This window comes from Lactuca saligna, chromosome 7 (genome assembly GCF_052625555.1).
Source record: "Lactuca saligna cultivar CGN05327 chromosome 7, ASM5262555v1, whole genome shotgun sequence".
NCBI classification, from domain to species: domain Eukaryota; kingdom Viridiplantae; phylum Streptophyta; class Magnoliopsida; order Asterales; family Asteraceae; genus Lactuca; species Lactuca saligna.
Genome location: NC_136423.1, coordinates 67,496,431 through 67,516,482, shown reverse-complemented (window position 1 = coordinate 67,516,482; position 20,052 = coordinate 67,496,431). Strand labels below are relative to the sequence as shown.

The 20,052-nt window shown below is 35.6% G+C and overlaps 1 protein-coding gene across 6 annotated transcripts; it reads left to right on the top strand.

Annotated features, from left to right (window-relative positions):
- Positions 1-11,021: 11,021 nt before the first annotated feature.
- Positions 11,022-16,814, top strand: LOC145004868 (protein HESO1-like). 6 transcript variants are annotated; one of them, XM_078963879.1, is made up of 13 exons: positions 11,022-11,136; positions 11,215-11,330; positions 12,243-12,265; positions 12,362-12,388; positions 13,422-13,454; positions 13,608-13,796; positions 14,112-14,297; positions 14,404-14,588; positions 14,713-14,808; positions 14,920-14,965; positions 15,337-15,443; positions 15,784-15,885; positions 16,074-16,814. In XM_078963879.1, the coding sequence occupies exons 4-13, from the start codon at positions 12,370-12,372 to the stop codon at positions 16,647-16,649; spliced, it is 1,539 nt and encodes a 512-aa protein (XP_078820005.1). In that variant the 5' UTR covers positions 11,022-11,136; positions 11,215-11,330; positions 12,243-12,265; positions 12,362-12,369; the 3' UTR covers positions 16,650-16,814. The 6 variants fall into 6 exon arrangements, with proteins under 6 accessions (XP_078820005.1, XP_078820004.1, XP_078820006.1 ...); XM_078963878.1 differs by having other exon boundaries at positions 11,022-11,156; XM_078963880.1 differs by lacking the exon at positions 13,422-13,454 and having other exon boundaries at positions 11,022-11,330.
- The last annotated feature ends 3,238 nt before the right edge of the window (positions 16,815-20,052 follow it).

The following is a 20,052-nucleotide window of genomic DNA, read 5'->3' as shown; positions in this document are numbered from 1 at the left end:
CATTAAGTTGTGCAAATCTGCTAAATAGATCTGGGACACTTTTCAAGATTTGTTCGAGTGATCAGAAAACATGAAGGATAAGCGTCTGACTTCGGTTGTCAACGAGTTTGATACCTTAGCCACTACTCCTGGTGAATCAGTTGCCTTAGCTTCTAATAGGTACAAAATCATCGTCAACAATATGACAGCTCATAAGATTGTCCGAACTCCGCTAGAATACAATCTCAAGTTCATCAATAGTCTTGGTAAAGGATGGGGAAACATAAAATTGTGTATTCAGTGTAATGGATCTCTGAAGAAGTTGAAGCTTTACCGGTTGTTTGATGAGCTGCAAGGACACAAATCAAATGTTGCACAAACATTAAGAGAATTCACAGGAGGTCCTCTTTCTCTTGTTAGCTCTTTCGATCCACAGGTCTTGAATCCATATGTTTCAGATCCTTTCAAAGTTGTTATCCCACCTATTCTGTTTGTTCAACCCACTCAACCAGATCTACCTGTTCCTACTAATTTTAACTATCAGTTTGATGGAGACCTCGATCCTGAAACCATGGACTCCGAACTTCGCTTTCAAAAAGAGTTTGCTTTACTGTCCATGAAATACAAGTGTCCATGGAATCCCACTCACAAACCATATCATAACCATTTCCAAGACCCTCACCAGAATAATCCTCAACTATTTCCTAAACCTTAATAGAACCCACCTACTTACAAACCCAACTTATTGTCATCAAGTTGTTGGATTAGGTGTCTAAGCCCATAACTATATTTGGTATGTACTTGACCCGGTTGTAGCATGGTCCTTTTTGGTTGCCTTCACCAGAGCAACTTGACTGGATGATTAATGGAGAAAGAGGTTATTATGGTTTATTAATATATTATATGAATAATATATTAAAAGAGAAATCATATTGGTTAATTAATATTGGTCAATAATTAATTAAGAAATTAATTTTGTGATCAAAATATATTAATTGAACATAGGGGACTAAAATTGCAATTATAAGATAATCGGATTTTGGGTTGAGGATCCCTTAGGAATGGGATGGACGAAATCAAGGGGGAAGCCCACCTTGGATTCGTCCAAGGCCCTGTTCTGGAAGGTTCCTTTGGACTGCTTGAGGCCTAATCAATCCGATTAGGGTTTTGACTGAAACCCTAACATCTCACCTATATAAAGGACCCTAGGCTTTGCATTTTCGGCTACCACCTTGAACCCTAGAGATAAAGAGCCGACTTTAAGCCTCCTTCCCCTCTCTCCAAAATCATCTAACTTGCTTTGGTGTTTGTGATTCATTAATGGCATCACATTTGAGGTGTTAGGCTCTCAAAGCTCAAGATATTCAAGCTACAATTGAAAGGTGATTTCTTAACCCTAGTTTAGTTATGATTTTCGATTTTGTATGCTAGAATTAGGGTTTACAAGCTTTGCATGATTTGCATGTACAATTAGAGAAACCTAGATCCAAAGCTTTAGGGTTTGCATGTGCACCATATGATTGATGTAATACTCAAACCCCATCAGTGGTATCAGAGCCTAGGTTGTTTTCTATTATATTTGATGCCTTGTTTGATCATTCATTGCTTGCAAAATTGAATTTTCTGCCCTCTGACAGCTGAAATCGTCGAGTCACCTGATGAGCTCGACGAGTCCAGTTAGTGACTCGGCGAGTCAGAGAGTCAGAGAGCAGATCTTTCGGAATTTTTGCCTATTTTTGATTGGGATAATTACCAAAAACGTTTTTGATTAATAAAATCCGATTTTTATTAAATTGATATGATTATCCTTATCAAAATAGAAGATAATTGCAAATTAATTAGATAATTATTGCCTTATATGATAACTTTAATTATTCGAATTAGTTGATTGCATTATCTTGCCATGAAATTGGATTAGATCAAAATTTAGATAATCACTAATTAATTGTTTAATTAAATTATTTATAATATGATCTAGAAAGTTTTGAAAAATTTCAAAACTTTCTCTCATGTTTTGGAATTTAAATTGTTGATTAAAAGTTTAATTTTGAAATATTTAAATTCTAAACCCTAGAATTTTACAAGTTTAAAATTCAACCCTTTTACTATTATAATATTATAAGATTAATATATATATATATATATATATATATATATATATATATGTATATATATATATATGTAACGCCCGTAGATCAGGGCTAGTCAATTTAAAGACGATAAGCGTCAAAATGACTTTTTGATGAAAGATTATTTATAATGATTAATCTTAACTAAGTTATAGTATATGTTACAAGGATTCTGTACATATAAAGAATGCCAAAATCCGAGTTATAACGAAGAAGTTATGACCTGTCGAAGTTTCGCGACAAAACCGGCACGACACAACGCGACGTAAAAAGTGAATTTACGTTAGAGCGATATTTAGCCTTAGCGATCTAAAAGAAAGTCGTATAATATGTTAAACCATGAGTGTGCATAAAAAGAACGTCCAAATCTGACTTCGTATGAGGAAGTTATGATTTTTCTAAGTTTCGACTTAGCGGTATGCAGCTCGAATACTCGATTTGAGATCGAGCAGTTTTTAGCTAAACAATCTAAACGAGAATCGAAGATCTCGTTAATAGTAGTGAAACGATAAAAATATAGGTGAAAACGGACGTCGGATGAAGAAGTTATGAACTTATAACGGAGTTTTCCTGTCTCGGCCTACTAAAAATAATGTATAAGTAATATATTTATGATATATTAAAAATAAAGTCAAAATTAGCCAATGTAGCCTAAATGAGAGTTGTATATCATAATCTCACCTACGCGTCGATATAAAGAACATCGAAAACGGAGTTCGTATGCGAAAGTTATGAATTTATGAAGTTCGGGGCACGAAACCCCAAAATTGTCAGATACCACGACGTGGCAAGCAGTGCCACGACGTGGCAAGTCTTCTGACACCTCCTAGAGTCCCCCATATGTAACTTGCGATGACGCATGCAGTGACAACCAAGCCCACGACGTGGAAAAAGGTGCCACGACATGGCAAGGGCAAATTTTGCCCTATAAATAGATTTGAAAGGCCAACCGTTTAGGGTTGCTATTTTCTCTCCTCTCTCTCCCATTTGATTTACATGCAAAGAAGTACCCCCGAAGCCCCGGTATCATCCCGAGACCCGAAGCGAGTCCCGAAGCCCGAAGATCCCGAGAAGTGAAATTCCCGAGCTGAAGCTCTGCCCGCAAGGAGCCCGGTTTTTGTGAAGATCTTCCAGATCTACCGAAGAATACTACTTTTACAAGCCGTAGTGCTGTCCGATCATCTTTTGATCAAGTGAGTGTATAGTTACTTTCTTCTAACACATAAATATAAAGTATTAGCTGTGAAATACGTGCTATGTGTTATATATTATTTGTCTATTTGAGATGTGCTTGGAATTGATGTTTTTATACGGGTGTTAAATGATTTAAACTGCGTTTGTATTTATATCTACAAAAATGTTGGGTAGAACATGGGTAGATGGAATAGTTGGTGACGATGTGACGTCGTGCCTATTGAGTAAGCCTTGGCGACGATGCGACTTTGTGCCTATTTGATAAACCTTGGTGACGATGCGACTTCGTGCCTATTTGATAAACCTTGGTGACGATGTGCCTTCGTGCCCATTGTGTAAACCCTGGTGACTATGCGACGTAGTGCCTATTGTGTAAACCTTGGTGACTATGAGACGTAGTGCCTATTGTATGAACCCTGGTGACTTTGTGACGTAGTGCCTATTGTATAAGTCGTGGTAGCAAATGAACTTTGTGCCAATTCCTTAGGTAAATCCTTAGGAATGAATGAATGAATGATAGTGGATTCTTTGGATAAACCCTTGAGAAAATAAAGGAGATATGGGGATGGGTATTTGGGTTGATTGTTTGATAATTGAATATAATAAATGTATTATTGTGGGTTGAAAACCCTATATGCTCACCAGGCTCCCAAGCCTGACCCACTCAGTTTTCTTTGCATTACAGGTAATGGCTAAAAGTATAAGTTGGTGGACTTGACGAAAGATTTTGGATTATAGATCAGTAGTTATAAATAAGTGTTGTAATGTCTATTTTATATTGTTCATGCTTTTGGTCTGTATCGGAACATGACATCCCGAGATTTTGTTATTTAATGAAAATAGATTTCTTTAAGAAATGCTTTGATAAATTTTATTTTACCATATTTTATTTTGGGAACAAATTCCGCAACTCTTTTAATCAAAGGATTACTCTGATTTTATAAAAACAAAGCATAAACAAATCGGTCTTTTCTGACCGTAAAATTGGGGATGTCACGATATATATATATATATATATATATATATATATATATATATATATATATATATATATATATATATATATATATATATATATATAGGGGATAGGGAATATACATTACAGCCCCACCTAAGCTTAGGTACTAAACCTCTAAAATATATCGTTTTATCATGCTAAATATACCCGGTTTGGTTTTACTTGGTAAATATATCATCCTCCATAACATTTCTTTCTTTCATTATCGTTTTACCATCTCTGTTTTCTTTCTTCAATTATCGTTTATTACTTCACCTAAGTGAACATTACTAAACCCTAAACCTAAACCATAAATTTAAACCCTAAACCCTAAACGTAAACCCTAAACCTAAAATCTAAACACTAAAGCCTAAACCCTAATCCTAAACCCTAAACCCTAAACGCTAAACCTAAACCTAAACCCTAAACCCTAAACCCTAAAACTAAACCTAAACCTAAACCCTAAACTCTAAACCCTAAAACTAAACCCTAAACCTTAAACCTTACTGTGTCGATCTTGAATTTACATCTTGAAATATTAATAGTGAATTCATTAACCGTATATATATATATATATATATATATATATATATATATATATATATATATATATATATATATATATATATATATAAAGCTAGTCTTACCGTTAGTAGGCCTCATTCACGAAGACGATCTATAAGGGGGTATAAGGTTGCTGCCTATAAAATGACAGTTTAATAGGTGTCCACTCTTACCTACCGCTTTCTTGATTGGTGGAGGGTCGTTAGCCGAACGGGTAGGATATGACAACTAATTCCTCATTAAAAGTATAATGATTAATAAAGTAGCTAAATGTTTTTTTTATAAAATTCCCAATCTTAATTACTTTAGGAAAAATGTGAAATGATGTTATTCCATGAAATTACACTTTGCACCCTGCCAAGTCATTAACGGAGCGTGCGTGGATACCCGACACACTAATATGGACTAGGAATGGTGACAGAGGGTGACTCAATGTTTATCATAGATCAATGGAGCGTGTGTGGTTAACCGGCACATTGATTAGGTGGTAAATGACATCGAGGGTACTAAGTATATTTGTATGGTTATTCACACCTTGTTTGTGATCCTCGGTATCGCAGGCACAAACTTGAAGGGCATATTGAGATTTAAACATGTCATTGAAAAGTTTAATGGATCTCAAAAGATCTGGAGTTTCAATACATTAAAAACTTAATCTCTTTTTCGTTTTTAATGGTGGAAATTAGTGAATCACCATTCACTTACCTTCAAATTATTTGCGATTTAGATTATGGCATCCCTTTTCTAAATTGTAAATAATGTTGTTGGATCCTGTAACAACCCGAAACTTCTAGTCATGTAATTGATCTGTGTTCAACACTAAAATTCGAGTTCATTATCTTTTGTTACATCTTGTGGTTCCATTCGAGTGCTCTAGACTTAGTATAACCTGGATATAAGCTCCAAGAAGGGTTGGAAAGTGCTTAAGTATCACAAAATCGGACCAAACACACCAAATAAGGTGTGTGCGGCCACACACTTGTGTGTGCGGCCGCACACACACTCAACCTCACACTCAAACCCTTATATGGATGGATACCCCCTTCATTCATTCATTTGGATGTCTCTCTTCTCTCTCTCTCTCTCTACTTTCTCTCTCAAAAATCATCAACTAAGAACACTTGGAAAGCTTCCAAATTGTGATCTACTCCATCTTCAAGCTAAGTATAGTGGTAAACACTTGAATCCCAAGATTAAAACTTATCATATTCATCATGTTCATCATCCCTTGAAGGTGTACGGCCGCACACCTTCATATGGGGCAACATACCTTCAAACCTTTTTAAGTGTGAAGAGCAAACACTTCAAAAGTCATTAAATGGACTCAAATGAGGAGTGTACGACCACACACACACTCTGTACGGCCGCACACTCTTGTGTGCTGCCTCACACACACTCCTGGACGCACACCCCAGCCGCACACTCATTTTCAAGGCCATACACTCACATTAATGCCCACATTTGGCCCTAAACTTGCATAAATCTTTAAGCATGGATCCTAGGGTACTTATTCTTAGTAGTTCCAAGCCCTAAGGATGTTTTCCTATCATGTTAGTCATGAAACACCTAAATTCTAACTCACCTATGTATCGTCACGTGAATAATAGGGGCCATAGGCGTTCAGGGCATCCGTTGACACTCGAACCCTACATTAAGCGGTGAGTTCATACCCCTACTCTTTTTCACTGTTTTAACTGTTTTTAAGGGGGGGGGGGAACCCAAGCAAAGTACAAGAGGTTTCTTGTACTCAAAACTTGTTTACATGTGTGTGTTTCACATTTTATATGCTTTTAACACTGATCGTTACAACCGATAGTCGTTTCAACATACAGATCACATAAACATATATTTGTGAAATGGGTTTTAAACTGTTATGTTTTTCATATATTTCACAAATGCCTTTCACATTTTATCAGTTAAAAACATGACATTAGAACATTTGAACATAATACCTGTACACTGTTTTGTCCTCGGTAACACTCCACGGAAATACGCAAGTGGAGGACTATCATATTATTACTAGTAAATTTGTTAATCCTGTATGATTGGAGACACGTCCTCGGTAACACTCCACAGAGATATGCGAGTGGAGGACTACACCCGTAACCAGAATCTCTGGGATTTAGAGAGCGTGACTTGAGTGTATAGATCTATACGGGGCTGACTACCCCACACCTGGCTGCTAGCTACAGCCGAACCGAAAGGTTCAAGGGTGACGAGAGTCATAAGGTGATGTGGACTACTTATTGCCACATTTAGTCTATTGTATGGTTATGGAACTCGCAATTAGGATAACAGAGATTTACTCTATAGTAATAATGAATAACGTAATACATCTTTTGCATTGATAACCAACAGTCAGGAAAATATGGGACTTTCCTGGGGAACGTTTACATAACCATAAAAGGGTAACAAACCGGATAACTTTACATCTTTCACAATTGGTAAAACACAATCAGTAAAGTATGGGACTTTACTGGGAATACATTGGTACCTAACCAGAACAGTATATCCAACCAGATAACCTAACTGTACATTTTCACAAGGGTAAACATGTTTTCAGTGTACAACTTTACTTTACATGTTAAGAAACAATAACCAACCTTTTAAGAAAATATGGGATTTTCTTGGTGCGTAACATTTCAGAAACAGAAAGGAAACTCAAACCTTTTCATAAAACAAAAACCGCTTATGAACTCACCAGTGTTATGCTGATTTTCAAACCGCTTGTGTTCTCAGGTCAGAGATAGAACAGGTACTCGAAGATCATTTTGTTCCAAGTTGGAGTGCGCAGAAGATCAATTCATTTTGTTATTATATACTATGTATCACAACTGTATAACTTACTATTGTAACAACCGTAAAACTTTTCAATATGTAATGTAATGGTTGTTCTACTTTACTTACTATGTGCATTGGATTTGATACTCAACGTGGAGTCAACCCCGGAAACGTTTCCGCCTTCGGTTTTCGGGGTGTGACAGATCCTAACCCTAATTTCTCATTTGGGTGTTTAATTAAGGATTTTTATCTAATCAAACTTTGTCTCTTTTCTATTTCAAATCTCTACTTCGAACAACAACAACAACGCTTCATGCTCGACCCCTTCCGGCTCATTCTCACTCATGAATTTGTGTGGGAGGGTGATTTTTGATGGGTCCAACTTCAATGATTGGATCTGCAATATCCGAATGGTCACCCGTTACGAGGACAAGGAGTATGTTCTCAATAAGGAGCTGAAAGAGGTTAATGTCAACACTACCACTCCCGAAGAGATTGCTGTTTACGAGGCTCACGAGCGAGATGCTACGAAAGTTCATTCCATCATGCTCGCGACAATGACCGCATAACTCCAAAATTCATACGAGGACTATTACTCCTACGAGATGCATCAAGATTTGATGGATAGGTACCATCAAAGCGCGAGGCAGGAAAGGTACGAGATCATCGTTGCGATGATCACTACTAAGATGAAGGATGGAGAGTCCATCACGACCCACCTGCAGAAAATGCAGAGGTATGTAGACCGCTTGCTGAAGTTAAATGTTAAATTCAATGAGGAGTTGACAATAGATATTATTCTACACGCCTTACCTCCTTGTTACAACCAATTTCGTATGACATACCATATGAAAAATGAGGAGGTCACTCTAAGCAAGCTTCAAGGCCTGCTAAGGATTGCCGAGAGTAGTCTGAAAGACAAATCCGTTGTATCAACTCCTACTACCGCCCCCGTCTTGGCAATTGGGAAAGGGAAGGGTAAGAAGAGGAAGACTCCTTCTAAGAGCCACAAGGGAAAGTCCTACGATGGTACCTATTCTAGTGGAACCAAGGTTGGTCCCGTTGCACCCTCCTCCAACCTGAAGGATGCAGAGTGCTACTATTGCACGAGAAAAGGGCATTGGAAACAAAGCTGCTCGAAGTACTTGCAAGATATCAAGGATGGGAAGATAAAACCATCCTTCATAGGTATTTACACTATTCAATATAATAACTCATCACATGCTATATCTTGGGTCCTCGATACAGGATATGGTTTTCACATTTGTTCTGGTTTGCAGAGTCTAAGAAGAAGTAGGGATGTGGAGCATGGGAAGATAAACATGATCATGGGGTATAGGAAAGAGTCGCTTGTCACCAAGATTGGAGTTTACTCTTTAGTGCTTAGTAGTGGGTTAGGTTTAGATTTTAATAATTGTTGTTATTCATCAGAAATAATGTGAAACATTATTTCCTTTCATGGTTTGTATAAACAAGGTTTTAGATTTTCTTTTGATAATGAAAAAGGTTCTATTAATGCTTTCTTTAATGGTTCTTTCTATTTTTGAAACATTGCCTTGTAATGGTATATATGAAACTGTGATGGTAGTAGAAAAATTAGGAAATTATGTGTTGCATATCAATTCTTCAAATAGTTTGGACAAAACATGCTTGTGGCATTGTCGTCTTGGACATATCAACAAGAAACGCATAACCCAACTCCAAAAGGATGGAGTGTTGGAGTCATTCGACCTTAGGCACGATGACGTGTGCGAGTCTTGTTTACTTGGAAAGATGACCAAGTCACCCTTCCCTGGCACTTGTGAAAGGGGTGAGGGTTTATTGGATCTCATACATACCGATGTATGTATGCCCTTTAGATCCACCACAATGGATGCAAGCCGCTTCTATGTGAATTTCCCCGATGATTATAGCAGATATGGGTATATCTACTTAATCAAACACAAGTCAGAAACCTTTGAAAAGTTCAAAGAGTTTAAGCAAGAAGTGGAGAATCAGCTAGGCAGGAAAATTAAGATGCTCCGATCCGATCGAGGTGGTGAGTACCTTAGTCTTGAATTCCACGACTACCTCAAGGAATACGAAATTGTTTCGCAATTGACGCCACCCAGGACACCGTAGTTGAATGGTGTGGCTGAGAGGTGCAATCAAATCTTATTGGACATGGTTTGTTCCATGATGAGTCGTGCTTCGTTACCTATCTCATTTTGGGGGTATGCCTTAGAGACTGCCGCCCATATCCTTAATCTAGTCCCTACTAAGAAGGTTTCCAAAACACCTCACGAGATGTGGATAGGGAAAGCTCCCTCGTTGGCACATATCAAGGTTTGGGGTTGCGAGGCTTTTGTAAGACGAGAGACTCATGACAAACTCGAACCTCATAGTGAGCGGTGTATTTTCACCGACTATCCGCAGAAGTCCTTTGAATATCTCTTCTATAGATCGAGTGACAATGTTGTCTTCGTTGTGAGGATATGGGTTTTCCGAGAGCGAGAACTCATAAGCCAAGAGGATAGTGGGAAGCAAATTGATCATGAAGAGCTTCAAGAATCAAGCGATGAAGGAACTTCTAATGCTGGTGTTCAACCCGAGGAGGAAACTCCTATTGAACCGATTGACGAGTCCTTACCTCTTAGACCTTCCAGTAGAGTTAGTGTTCCACCTGTGTTATATGGTTTTCATATAATAAGTGAGGGTGATACGTTTGTTAGTGATAGTACACTAGTAAATTTGGATGAACCTAATAGCTACAAGGAAGCCATGACAGGCCCGGAGTCTGCAAAGTGGAAAGAGGTTATGGACAGCGAGATTCAGTCCATGTATGACAATCAAGTTCGGAACTTGGTTGACAATGTACCAGATCGTAAGACGGTCGGGTGCAAATGGATCTTCAAGAAGAAGACCGACATGGACGGGAAAGTACACACTTATAAAGCGCGATTGGTTGCGAATGTCTTTACTCAAACTCCCGGAGTTGACTATGATGAGACCTTCTCACCGATTGCAAAGATAAAGTCTATAAGAGTTATGCTAGCCATAGTTGCGTTTCATGATTATGAAATATGGCAGATGGATGTCAAAACCGCTTTCCTTAATAAGAAGTTTGTTGAAGATGCTTACATGAGTCAGCCAGATGGTTTTGTTGATGCCCTAATAGAGTGTATAAGTTTGAGAAATCCATCTATGGATTGACACAAGCGTCTCGCAAATGAAATCTTTATTTCGATGAGAAAGTCAAAGAGTTTGGTTTCTTGCGAAACGAGGATGAGTCATCTGTATATGTCAAAGCCTGTAGATTTTAGTTTTCTCGTTTTGTATTGAACTCATAGGATATGTAGTTTGTTTTTTCTTTAAAAAAAATGCAATCACATCCATACTTTAAATCATAATACCCTTCGTTGCAATAGGCCCCGATAAAAATTCGCCTAAAATGGTGCCAGAATCGTAGCATGATCGCATGTGACCGACGTAAACGATGGAGAGTGGCTGGAGGTCATTTCCACCTGCTTTTGGTACAATCTCAGCCGTCTCTCACCCTTTGACGTCTCGCTGACTCATTCTCTGCTGCAGTCTCTCTCCCTCTCGACGTGTCAACTAAATCCACGGGAATCACCCTCTCCAATCTCCATTCGATCCTTGTGTAGCAACAGAGGGGCGGATTTCTCTGCGCTTGAGCGTCTTAAGGGGTAAGTATTCATTTCGTACAACTAATCAATACCTCTTTGCAATTGCGTTGTAGTTTTGATGGATTAACATGGGCTTAAAACAAAGTGATTATCTGTTATGCTTACGGAGTGAAATTAGGTTACAAAACTCATTGACGGATTTAGGGTTTTGCAATTTCTATGGTTGATTCTCATTTTGTTTATTCGCTACAGAAATTTGCTAAATTTTATTTCTTTTCGCGTATGCAATCGTTTGGAGTGGTTGAATTAGATAAACATGCATAACCTATAAAAGACCTAACCAACAGAACGACCCATTATAGAAACTCAATAAATGGAGCTACCTTAAATTTGAATACACAATGCATAACCCTAATGCAAATGACTAATTGGTTCAAAGGGGCAGATCAAATGGTGTCATTAGGGTTTACATAGATAGAGCAGATGATGACACCAAGGTCAAAGAGGTAGTAAACAAAAGCCTGTGACAATGGAGATAAAGTTTTTGGGAGTTGAGAAATCGGAAGAAGCTAGGGAAAGAAATATGCATAAAAACTAGTAAAATTATATATAAAATGGAATTATAGGAGATTAGGAGGCACATAGTAGATATAGAAAGATTGCATTATGCTTTAACTATGTCATGCAGATTGAACACAATATAGATACTTAAAACAACATTTTGTGGATTTTTCATATCATGTTGATTCTACATTTAAAAAAAGAATTACTCTGCACCCTACCCAACCCCATCTCTTTCATAGGCACCACAAAATTTGATTTATGTGTCACTACCACATTAAAATCTATCATCCCACTTTCAATTCTCTATTCTTATGTTTGTAGCTTATCCAACTTTTTTTTTTTTTTTTTTTTTTTTTTAATGTTATAGTTTGATTGGCTATAATGTGACTAATTTGCTTTCTATTGCAGCTATTCTTGATCACATCATCAAGGTAGGATGAATTGCTGCCTATCTTTGACATTACATTATTGGAGCTACTTATAATTGTTATTCTGAATCTAAAGGGTTCAATTCGTAACTTTTGTAGGCACAATAATGGCATTGCGAGAAAAGGGTAAGTGATTAAAACCTTTCATCTGTATGCTCATCTACTAGAGAATTTACAAGAAGGTTAGATCATGGTAATGTAAGCAGAGTCATAATCACAATTGTAATATAATAGATGATGACAACGTGTGTTCATTATGAATAAAGAGTAGGGTCCTAACTCCTAATCACAATTAGGGATCTAGGTAAAGTACCCTTTACAAGTAAATAGATATAATAATTCTTCTTAATCACCATGTTATTTGCAAGTGAATCATATAACAACAAATATCAATAAAAAGTTGATATTGAATTTGACTAAACAAATGTCCTAGCAGCCATTAGATAGCTATTAGCCAAGTTGTTTGTTTGTTTGTTCACTCCATAGTGATGTTATAAGTCCCATAATGCGAAAGGAATCTTTTCTCAGTATTTTTTGATTTTATTTCTTTTTCTTCGGATTGATGTTTCCTTCTTCCATCTATTTGTAAAGTTTTTCTTTGTCTATTTTTCCAATTATTATGTTCTCCTTTTCAATAATTCTACTTATCTTTCTTTCTCTTCTTGAATTGTGAAAACTACTGTCATTTCATGTCTTTTCCATCTTTCTTTCTTTCTTCATGCTACATTTAGATTCAATATTTTGTATAGTTATACTTTGATAGTTGCCTTTTTCTATCCTTTTTCTTCTTTAATGTCATATTTTGAACCATATCTCTCTTGAATACTTGACATGCTTTGTCAATTACATATACCTTTTTATAACGTACGATAATTATACTCTTTTTTTTTTTTTTTTGATATCGCAATAAAAAGATAGAAACAAAATGTTACACAATACACATATATGGTAAAAAAAATGATACCCCTCGTTCTCTACAACATCTTGATGATGTTTTTTTGACAAGACATTTTTTTCAAAGTCATTACGCCACATGTTTTTTCTTATATTTTATATTTTATTTTTCAAATATATCTCATATCTACTTGGTTTTCAATCCACTATTGACCAGGGTGTCAAAACAGTTGACCCCATTTTACTCTACTTTGATTTTATGTAGTTTTTACAGGACCTCATGAAGATGATTTGCAGGGTATGTGAGGTTTATACTAAATGTAGTAATGAGATGCAAGTTTCTATTACTTCTTTAGATATATATTATAATGTGATAAAAATTGTTCTTTTCCTTGTTGGCCTAAATTATCTTTTCTAGTTAATAATTCTTTCACTCATCTTCGATTTTCAGTCCTCAAAAAGAAAGCAGAGAAGTTTGAATTGAAAGAATTAGAGAGGATTATACCAAATCGAGGCAAATTACTTGTCCTTGAAAAACTACTTAATGAAGCCTATTTAATTCGTAGGCCAAAACCAAGTGAATATGAACATCGAAAGCAACTAATTCGAGTTTTTAATGAAATAGCAAGGGAATTATATGGTAAATCCCCTCTCACATTCTCTACTATTTACATTTTACATTCAAGATTTCCTATTTCATTTCTCTCTAATACAACATTCTACTTCCTGTTTTTTTTCTTTGCTAAGGCATTGTGTTTTTAACTTTTTTCTTACTTAGTTGCTTAGTATTTGTTTGACATTGCTATAATTGGTTATATTTTTCAAAGTAGAATGCTTTAAGATGCTATAAGAAACAAAATGGAAGTAGATTGTTGTTATTTCTTGCAAACCCTTTTTAGATTTGAAGTTAAGTTTATGGTTTAACACAGAGTGGATTTATTGTTTTCTGATTCAGGTAATTCTTCTGGTTGTCCTGTTGTTGAAGAATTCGGTTCTTTTTCAATGGATCTTTTTACTACTGGAAGTGACTTAGATCTCTCAGTCAACTTCAAAAACAAAAACAATAGTCAATCAGTGTTCCCTCGAGATCAGAAAATTAAAGCACTTAGGAAGTTTGCAAGAAAGTTTTATGCACTTCAAAGTACACTTTTTACCTATTTACCATTTTCTATTTATTAAGTTTTTAGTTTCTATTTACACAATCATGTATACGTCTGATTTTGTTTAATGACCGTTTTGCCCTTTAGCTGGAGGTCATGTACGAGGTGTTCAGCCTGTTCTCTCTGCTAAGGTGCCTATCCTTAAAGTTATTGATGCTGGAAGTGGTGTTGAATGTGACCTTTCAGTTGAAAATAGAGATGGAATTTCAAAGTCAGCTATAATTCGCTTAATTACTTCAATAGATGAAAGGTTCAAAAAGCTAAGTTTCTTGGTAAGCTTATATAATCTGCTACATGTATTAAAAATTATTCTAGTAAATATAAGGTTTTAATACCTTGAAATTGTAGCTTATTAATATGTATTATGGATACTAATGATAAAATCTATCTATGCAGATGAAAGCATGGGCAAAAGCACATGATATTAACAGTTCAAAAGATCGAACTCTTAACTCTTTATCCATAATATTATTGGTTGCTTTTCATCTACAGGTTTGCTTTTATACTGCTTAATACTGAAAGAAAGTCATCTTTTTGTATTTGTTATTTATATTATTTTTCAAGTGTTCAAAATTTGATCTTATAATTATTCTTTGGTTGCAGAATCGAGACCCCCCTATATTACCTCCATTTTCCGAGATATTAAAAGGTAATAATACTTAATTAAGCATGTAAAAGTAGTTAATTAGTAATTTAGTATTAAGAACTCGTCTTATACAATGAAACTTCATTGATGTTTGACTACAAGTCAAGCTTTAAACAAAAAGGGAAAAGAGGTTTGTTGATTATTGTCAATAAAGAAAAAACAATCTATTTTTATGTATTTGTTTATCCTATTTTCATTTCTTATTACAACATTGTACTTTGAAAAATCTTGGATGAGAATGTAGATTTTTCAAAGTACAATGCTGCAATAAGAAATGAAAGTAGGATGCTACTATGACAAACAAATAAATGAAAGTATATTGTAGTTTCTTGTATAGAAGTATTTTAGTTTATAATTGGGTGAGAATTTTCTAGATGGAGAAGATGTTGCATCGGTGCAGAAATCAGTTAGAAAATTTCGAAATTACGGTAGTAAAAATACAGAAGCATTAGGTGAACTGTTGGTGTCGTTTTTACTCAAGGTAAAATCTCCAAGATAGAACAGGTTGTACTGTGTTTGACTTGCACTGGACTAATGAGATTGATGTCAATGGGACAAAAATAACATTTTTTTTGTCCCATTGACATCAATCCCTTCAGTCCAACAAGCACTACTTGTAGTGCTTTTGGGGTGCACTGGATTGAAGGGATTGATGTCAATGGGACAAAACATCAATCCCATCAGGCAGTTCAGTGCACCCCAAATGCAGTACAATTGACTGCATTTGGGGTGCACATGACTTATTTGATTGAAGTCAATGGGACAAATTGCAATTTTTGTCCCATTGACATTTGTTATGTCTTATTAAATGGTTGTTGCAGTTGGCATCTGTTGAAAAGCTTTGGCCGAAAGGTCTTTGTGCGAGTACTTATCTAGGACAATGGACTTCTAAAACTTGGGCCACTAAAATAGCAAGCATGAGTGTGAGTTCTTGTAAAACCTTGTTTATTATTTTCAAAAATCTTACCAAATACATAACAATTTTACATGGGTAGATTTTTGAAGCAAAAGCTAAAAGGATGCTATCTTTAATTAACAAATAATTGAAAATAGGTTGATATTTCTTGAATTTAGCTTTTGTATACGTTTAAATATTATGAAGAATTTACAGGTGGAGGATTTCACGGATCGAACCCAAAATGTGGCGAGGGCAGTGGGGAAATCAGAGGTGGAAAAAATCTACAGTCGCATCCAATTTTCCATTCAAAGACTTTCTTTATTCATGAATGGTGAAATCCAAGAATCAGTTTTAAATGAATCTTTATTTGGCATCACCAATACATTGCACCACCATCCCCCGCTCACCACCACCACCCCAATGCAACCAAGAGCCGCCCAAAGTTGGCTACCAAGACCACAGCCAGTTGGCGGCCAGTGGGGTGGAATGGGAACCCAACATCAAGCCATGGGTTCCGGTCAAGAATGGTCTGATGACCACCCACCCAAAAGAATGCGGGTGGCGGCAGACAGTGCACCGGGAACCCAAGGTTGGGGTACTTGGGGACCAGAATTGGGAGGACATAGTCAACCGGCTAAAAGAATGAGGGCGGCAGAGGGTGCTCCGACACCACCACCACCACCGGGAACACAAGGTTGGGGTAATTGGGGACCACCCGGGTGGGGTGCTGAGGATTATAGGGGAAGAAGGGTTCAGCAACCAAATGGTCCAAGGTATCGTTTAGGCTAACCAGGGTGTGTGCAGTAGGGCTAACTGGGGTTGGGTTAGTTGTTTATAATAGAGTTTATTATGGTGTTTTAAATTATGGAAAGCTGAAATTGGCATTGGGATAGGCTGCCACCATATGTAACAAACCACAGTAACGGCTTTTGAATCAGAAAGTTGCTTTAACCATGTCTCCTTAGCTTTACTATATGTTATTTAAATTTTAAAATAGCTTTAACTATGTCAAATTATGCTTTGCTTGATTATGTCCGGTTTATCTAAAGAATTAAAAAAAAAAAAACTTACATACAAATAAATAGGTAATTTTTCTAAATCTTAATCTTATCCGTTAATTTTTTGATAAGTAGGTTGAGATCAGTAACTCAAATCTGTATATATTTTTTAATGTAAGTTTTTTGCCATTTCTGTTCTAAATGCCGTGTTTCAAAGATGGTCGTCGTTTTGGTGGAAACTGATGAGCTATGTTATTTTTTTTATGCTGTGATGTTTTTAATGATCATTTTTGTAAATATTCTTTTTAGTTTAGAACTTTAGTTATCTACAGATTATTAATTTATATGTTTGTTAAAAAAGCTCGACAAAATTGCAAAAATGGTTATTGTGGTTGACAAAATTCTATTGATTTGGTCCAAAATTTTTTAGTAGTGCACCAACGGTCAAAAGATTGGATCTTTTTATTGTTTTTGGTCCTTATATACTTAAAATGAAAACTCAAGAACGCAAAAACCATTTCCATCGACTGCGGACACCATCACCAACGACTACCACCACCATCACCACCGATTGTCGACACTGTTTGCCACCATCAACACTAACTGTTACCATTGTCTCATTCATCATCTCTTTACCTTTACAACTGCCACTTCCATCTGCCTCCATCAACACTAACTGTCACCACTGTCTCCTTCATCATCTCTTTACAACTGCCACTTCCATCTGCCTGTACCCTTTCCCAATGTTGGATTCAACCTATATACTTATCAATGCCAGAAAACACTTTTCTTCAGAGAAAAGCTTTGACCCACCTACGAGAAGTCCTTCATCAGATTGAAATGAGGTTTTTTCTAGTGTGTAGTTTACAGTTTGTACATGATTTTAGACTATAATTTTGTGATTTTTAGGTTTATATTAATTGAGTTATAGTTTTTCAAAGTCGGGATATCAAAGTTGAAAATTTTATGTTTTTCAGCTTTCTTTGTATTCTGTGATAGTTTTAAAACACACATATCAAATTTGTTTGAAGTCAGAATAACATGCGGTTTTTTCCAAAGGGTAGTACATAGTTTGTACATGATTTTGGACTATAATTTTGTAATTTTTGGTTTCATCTTCTATGATTTATAGTCTCCCAAAGTCAGGATATCAAAACTGCAATTTTTTTTCAGCTTTATTTTTGTATTCTGTGAAATTATAAAACATGCATATCTAATTCGTTTGAAGTCAAATTATCATGAGGTTTTTTGCATCATATAGTTTAGAGTTTGTACATGATTTTAGACTATAATTTTGTCATTTTTGGTTTAATATTCAATGACTTACAGTCCCCCGAAGTTGGGATATCAAAGTTGAAAATTTTCAAAGTTCAACCACTAAGTAATTACCAAAAAATTCCGGTTTTTCCGGTTCTACACCCACTTTATCCGGTTCCATCGGACCCACTTTGATATTTCCAGGTTTTCCGGTTCTAGACCCACTTTACCCGGAACCGGATCGGAACCTGTTCCTATATACTGGTCTGGTTTCCGGTCCTACAAAATCTTGTTAACCGGTTCCCGGGTTTTTCGGGTCCAGGTCTACCGGTCCGAATTTGGACTCACTCTCATCCCTAGTGTGTAGAACTCAACCGACATCATCATTAGAGAATGTTGCCTCAAACCTACAACTACAACTAGATCGAAAAACCCACCGTTTCTCCAATTTGGAAAAATCCTTTGATCTAAAACCCTCAAACCACAAAATCATAATCAAAAGTGGGTCACTATAAATTTGATTTGTTTTCATCTTCACCATTATCTTCAACAACACCATCATCACTGTATTTCTTCTATTTGTGTGTGTATATTTCTGAACATGATTTTGGTTCTTGAAGATTGATGAACCATATCTGTAAAGCATCATAAACCGTCAATGCTAGATGAACCATATATGGATATCCAGAAAGAACCTAAATCTGTAAATATGTGTGTGTGTGTGTGTCTGTGTTTATGTTTTTGAATAAAAAAAAAATAGAGTGAGGCGTTTGAAATTGAGTTGATTTTCATAGTTCTTCCAGATTAAAGACATCAATTGGGTTTGGGTTAAATGTCAGAGAGAGGGAGGGAGGGAGGGAGGGAGAGAGAGAGAGAGAGAGAGAGAGAGAGAGAGAGAGAGAGGTAGGGGTGGGCCAAATTCTTTTATTTTTATTTTTAATTAATAAATTATTAAAAGAAATATAAAAAATACAAAAATAAATAAATAAATAATGTAAAATAGTACGTTCTTTTCAATTTCTCTAGCTACCAAAACCATAGGAAAATCTTGATTTTGAAACATCCATCATCCATGCAAGTTGAAAACTTTTTAAATCTTATCCAAAAAATTTTGAAATTTTGCAGGTTAAAAAATAATAACATATGATAGATTTAATTATTCAGGCTCGTAAAACCATGGCTCTCAAATTGCTTTCAAGAAAGAAAAATGCTCACAATTTTTTTTTCTTGTGTTTACAGAGAAAGGACAAAATGAAAAGAAAAAAGAATTTTGTTTGACCATCCATTTTCTTTGGTTATCGACCTAAAGTGAAGATGAGAATAATTAAATATTTATGAATTTATGGTATATCTATCGGATAAAATAGTTATGAACTTATGGTATATCTATTAAATTCAAGTCTTTACCATATAAATAAAGTTTTTACCAACCACAAATATTTTATTTCTACATTTTTGTATAATCACAAAACAATCAAACCAAAACATTAATGTTTTTTTTTTCGTTTGTATTGTAGCAGCTAGCAAAGGAGGGTTTAAGAGAATTTGTTATGATTTCTATAGCATGGAAAGAGCTTCAGATTTGATGATTTTAGGAGGAAAATAATATGTATTAAGTTGTGAATATAGTGTGAATTAATTGTGAATGTATTATATTAAGTTTGTGAATTCTGTGTATTAAGTTATGAACTTTATAAATTAAACTATTAATAGAGTGAATTAAACTGTGAATTTACTGTATTAAATTATGAATTTTATATAAAATTTTGTGTTAAATTGTAAACGAATGAATTAATTGTCTAAATAATATTATAAATTCTTATTTCTATCTTCTAGGATGTTGTTGGTTGTAAAAGAAAATAAAATTTTGGTAGTATACAATAGATTTAATTATTCAAATCGGTAAACCAAGGCTCTCAAATCGCTTTCAAGAAAGA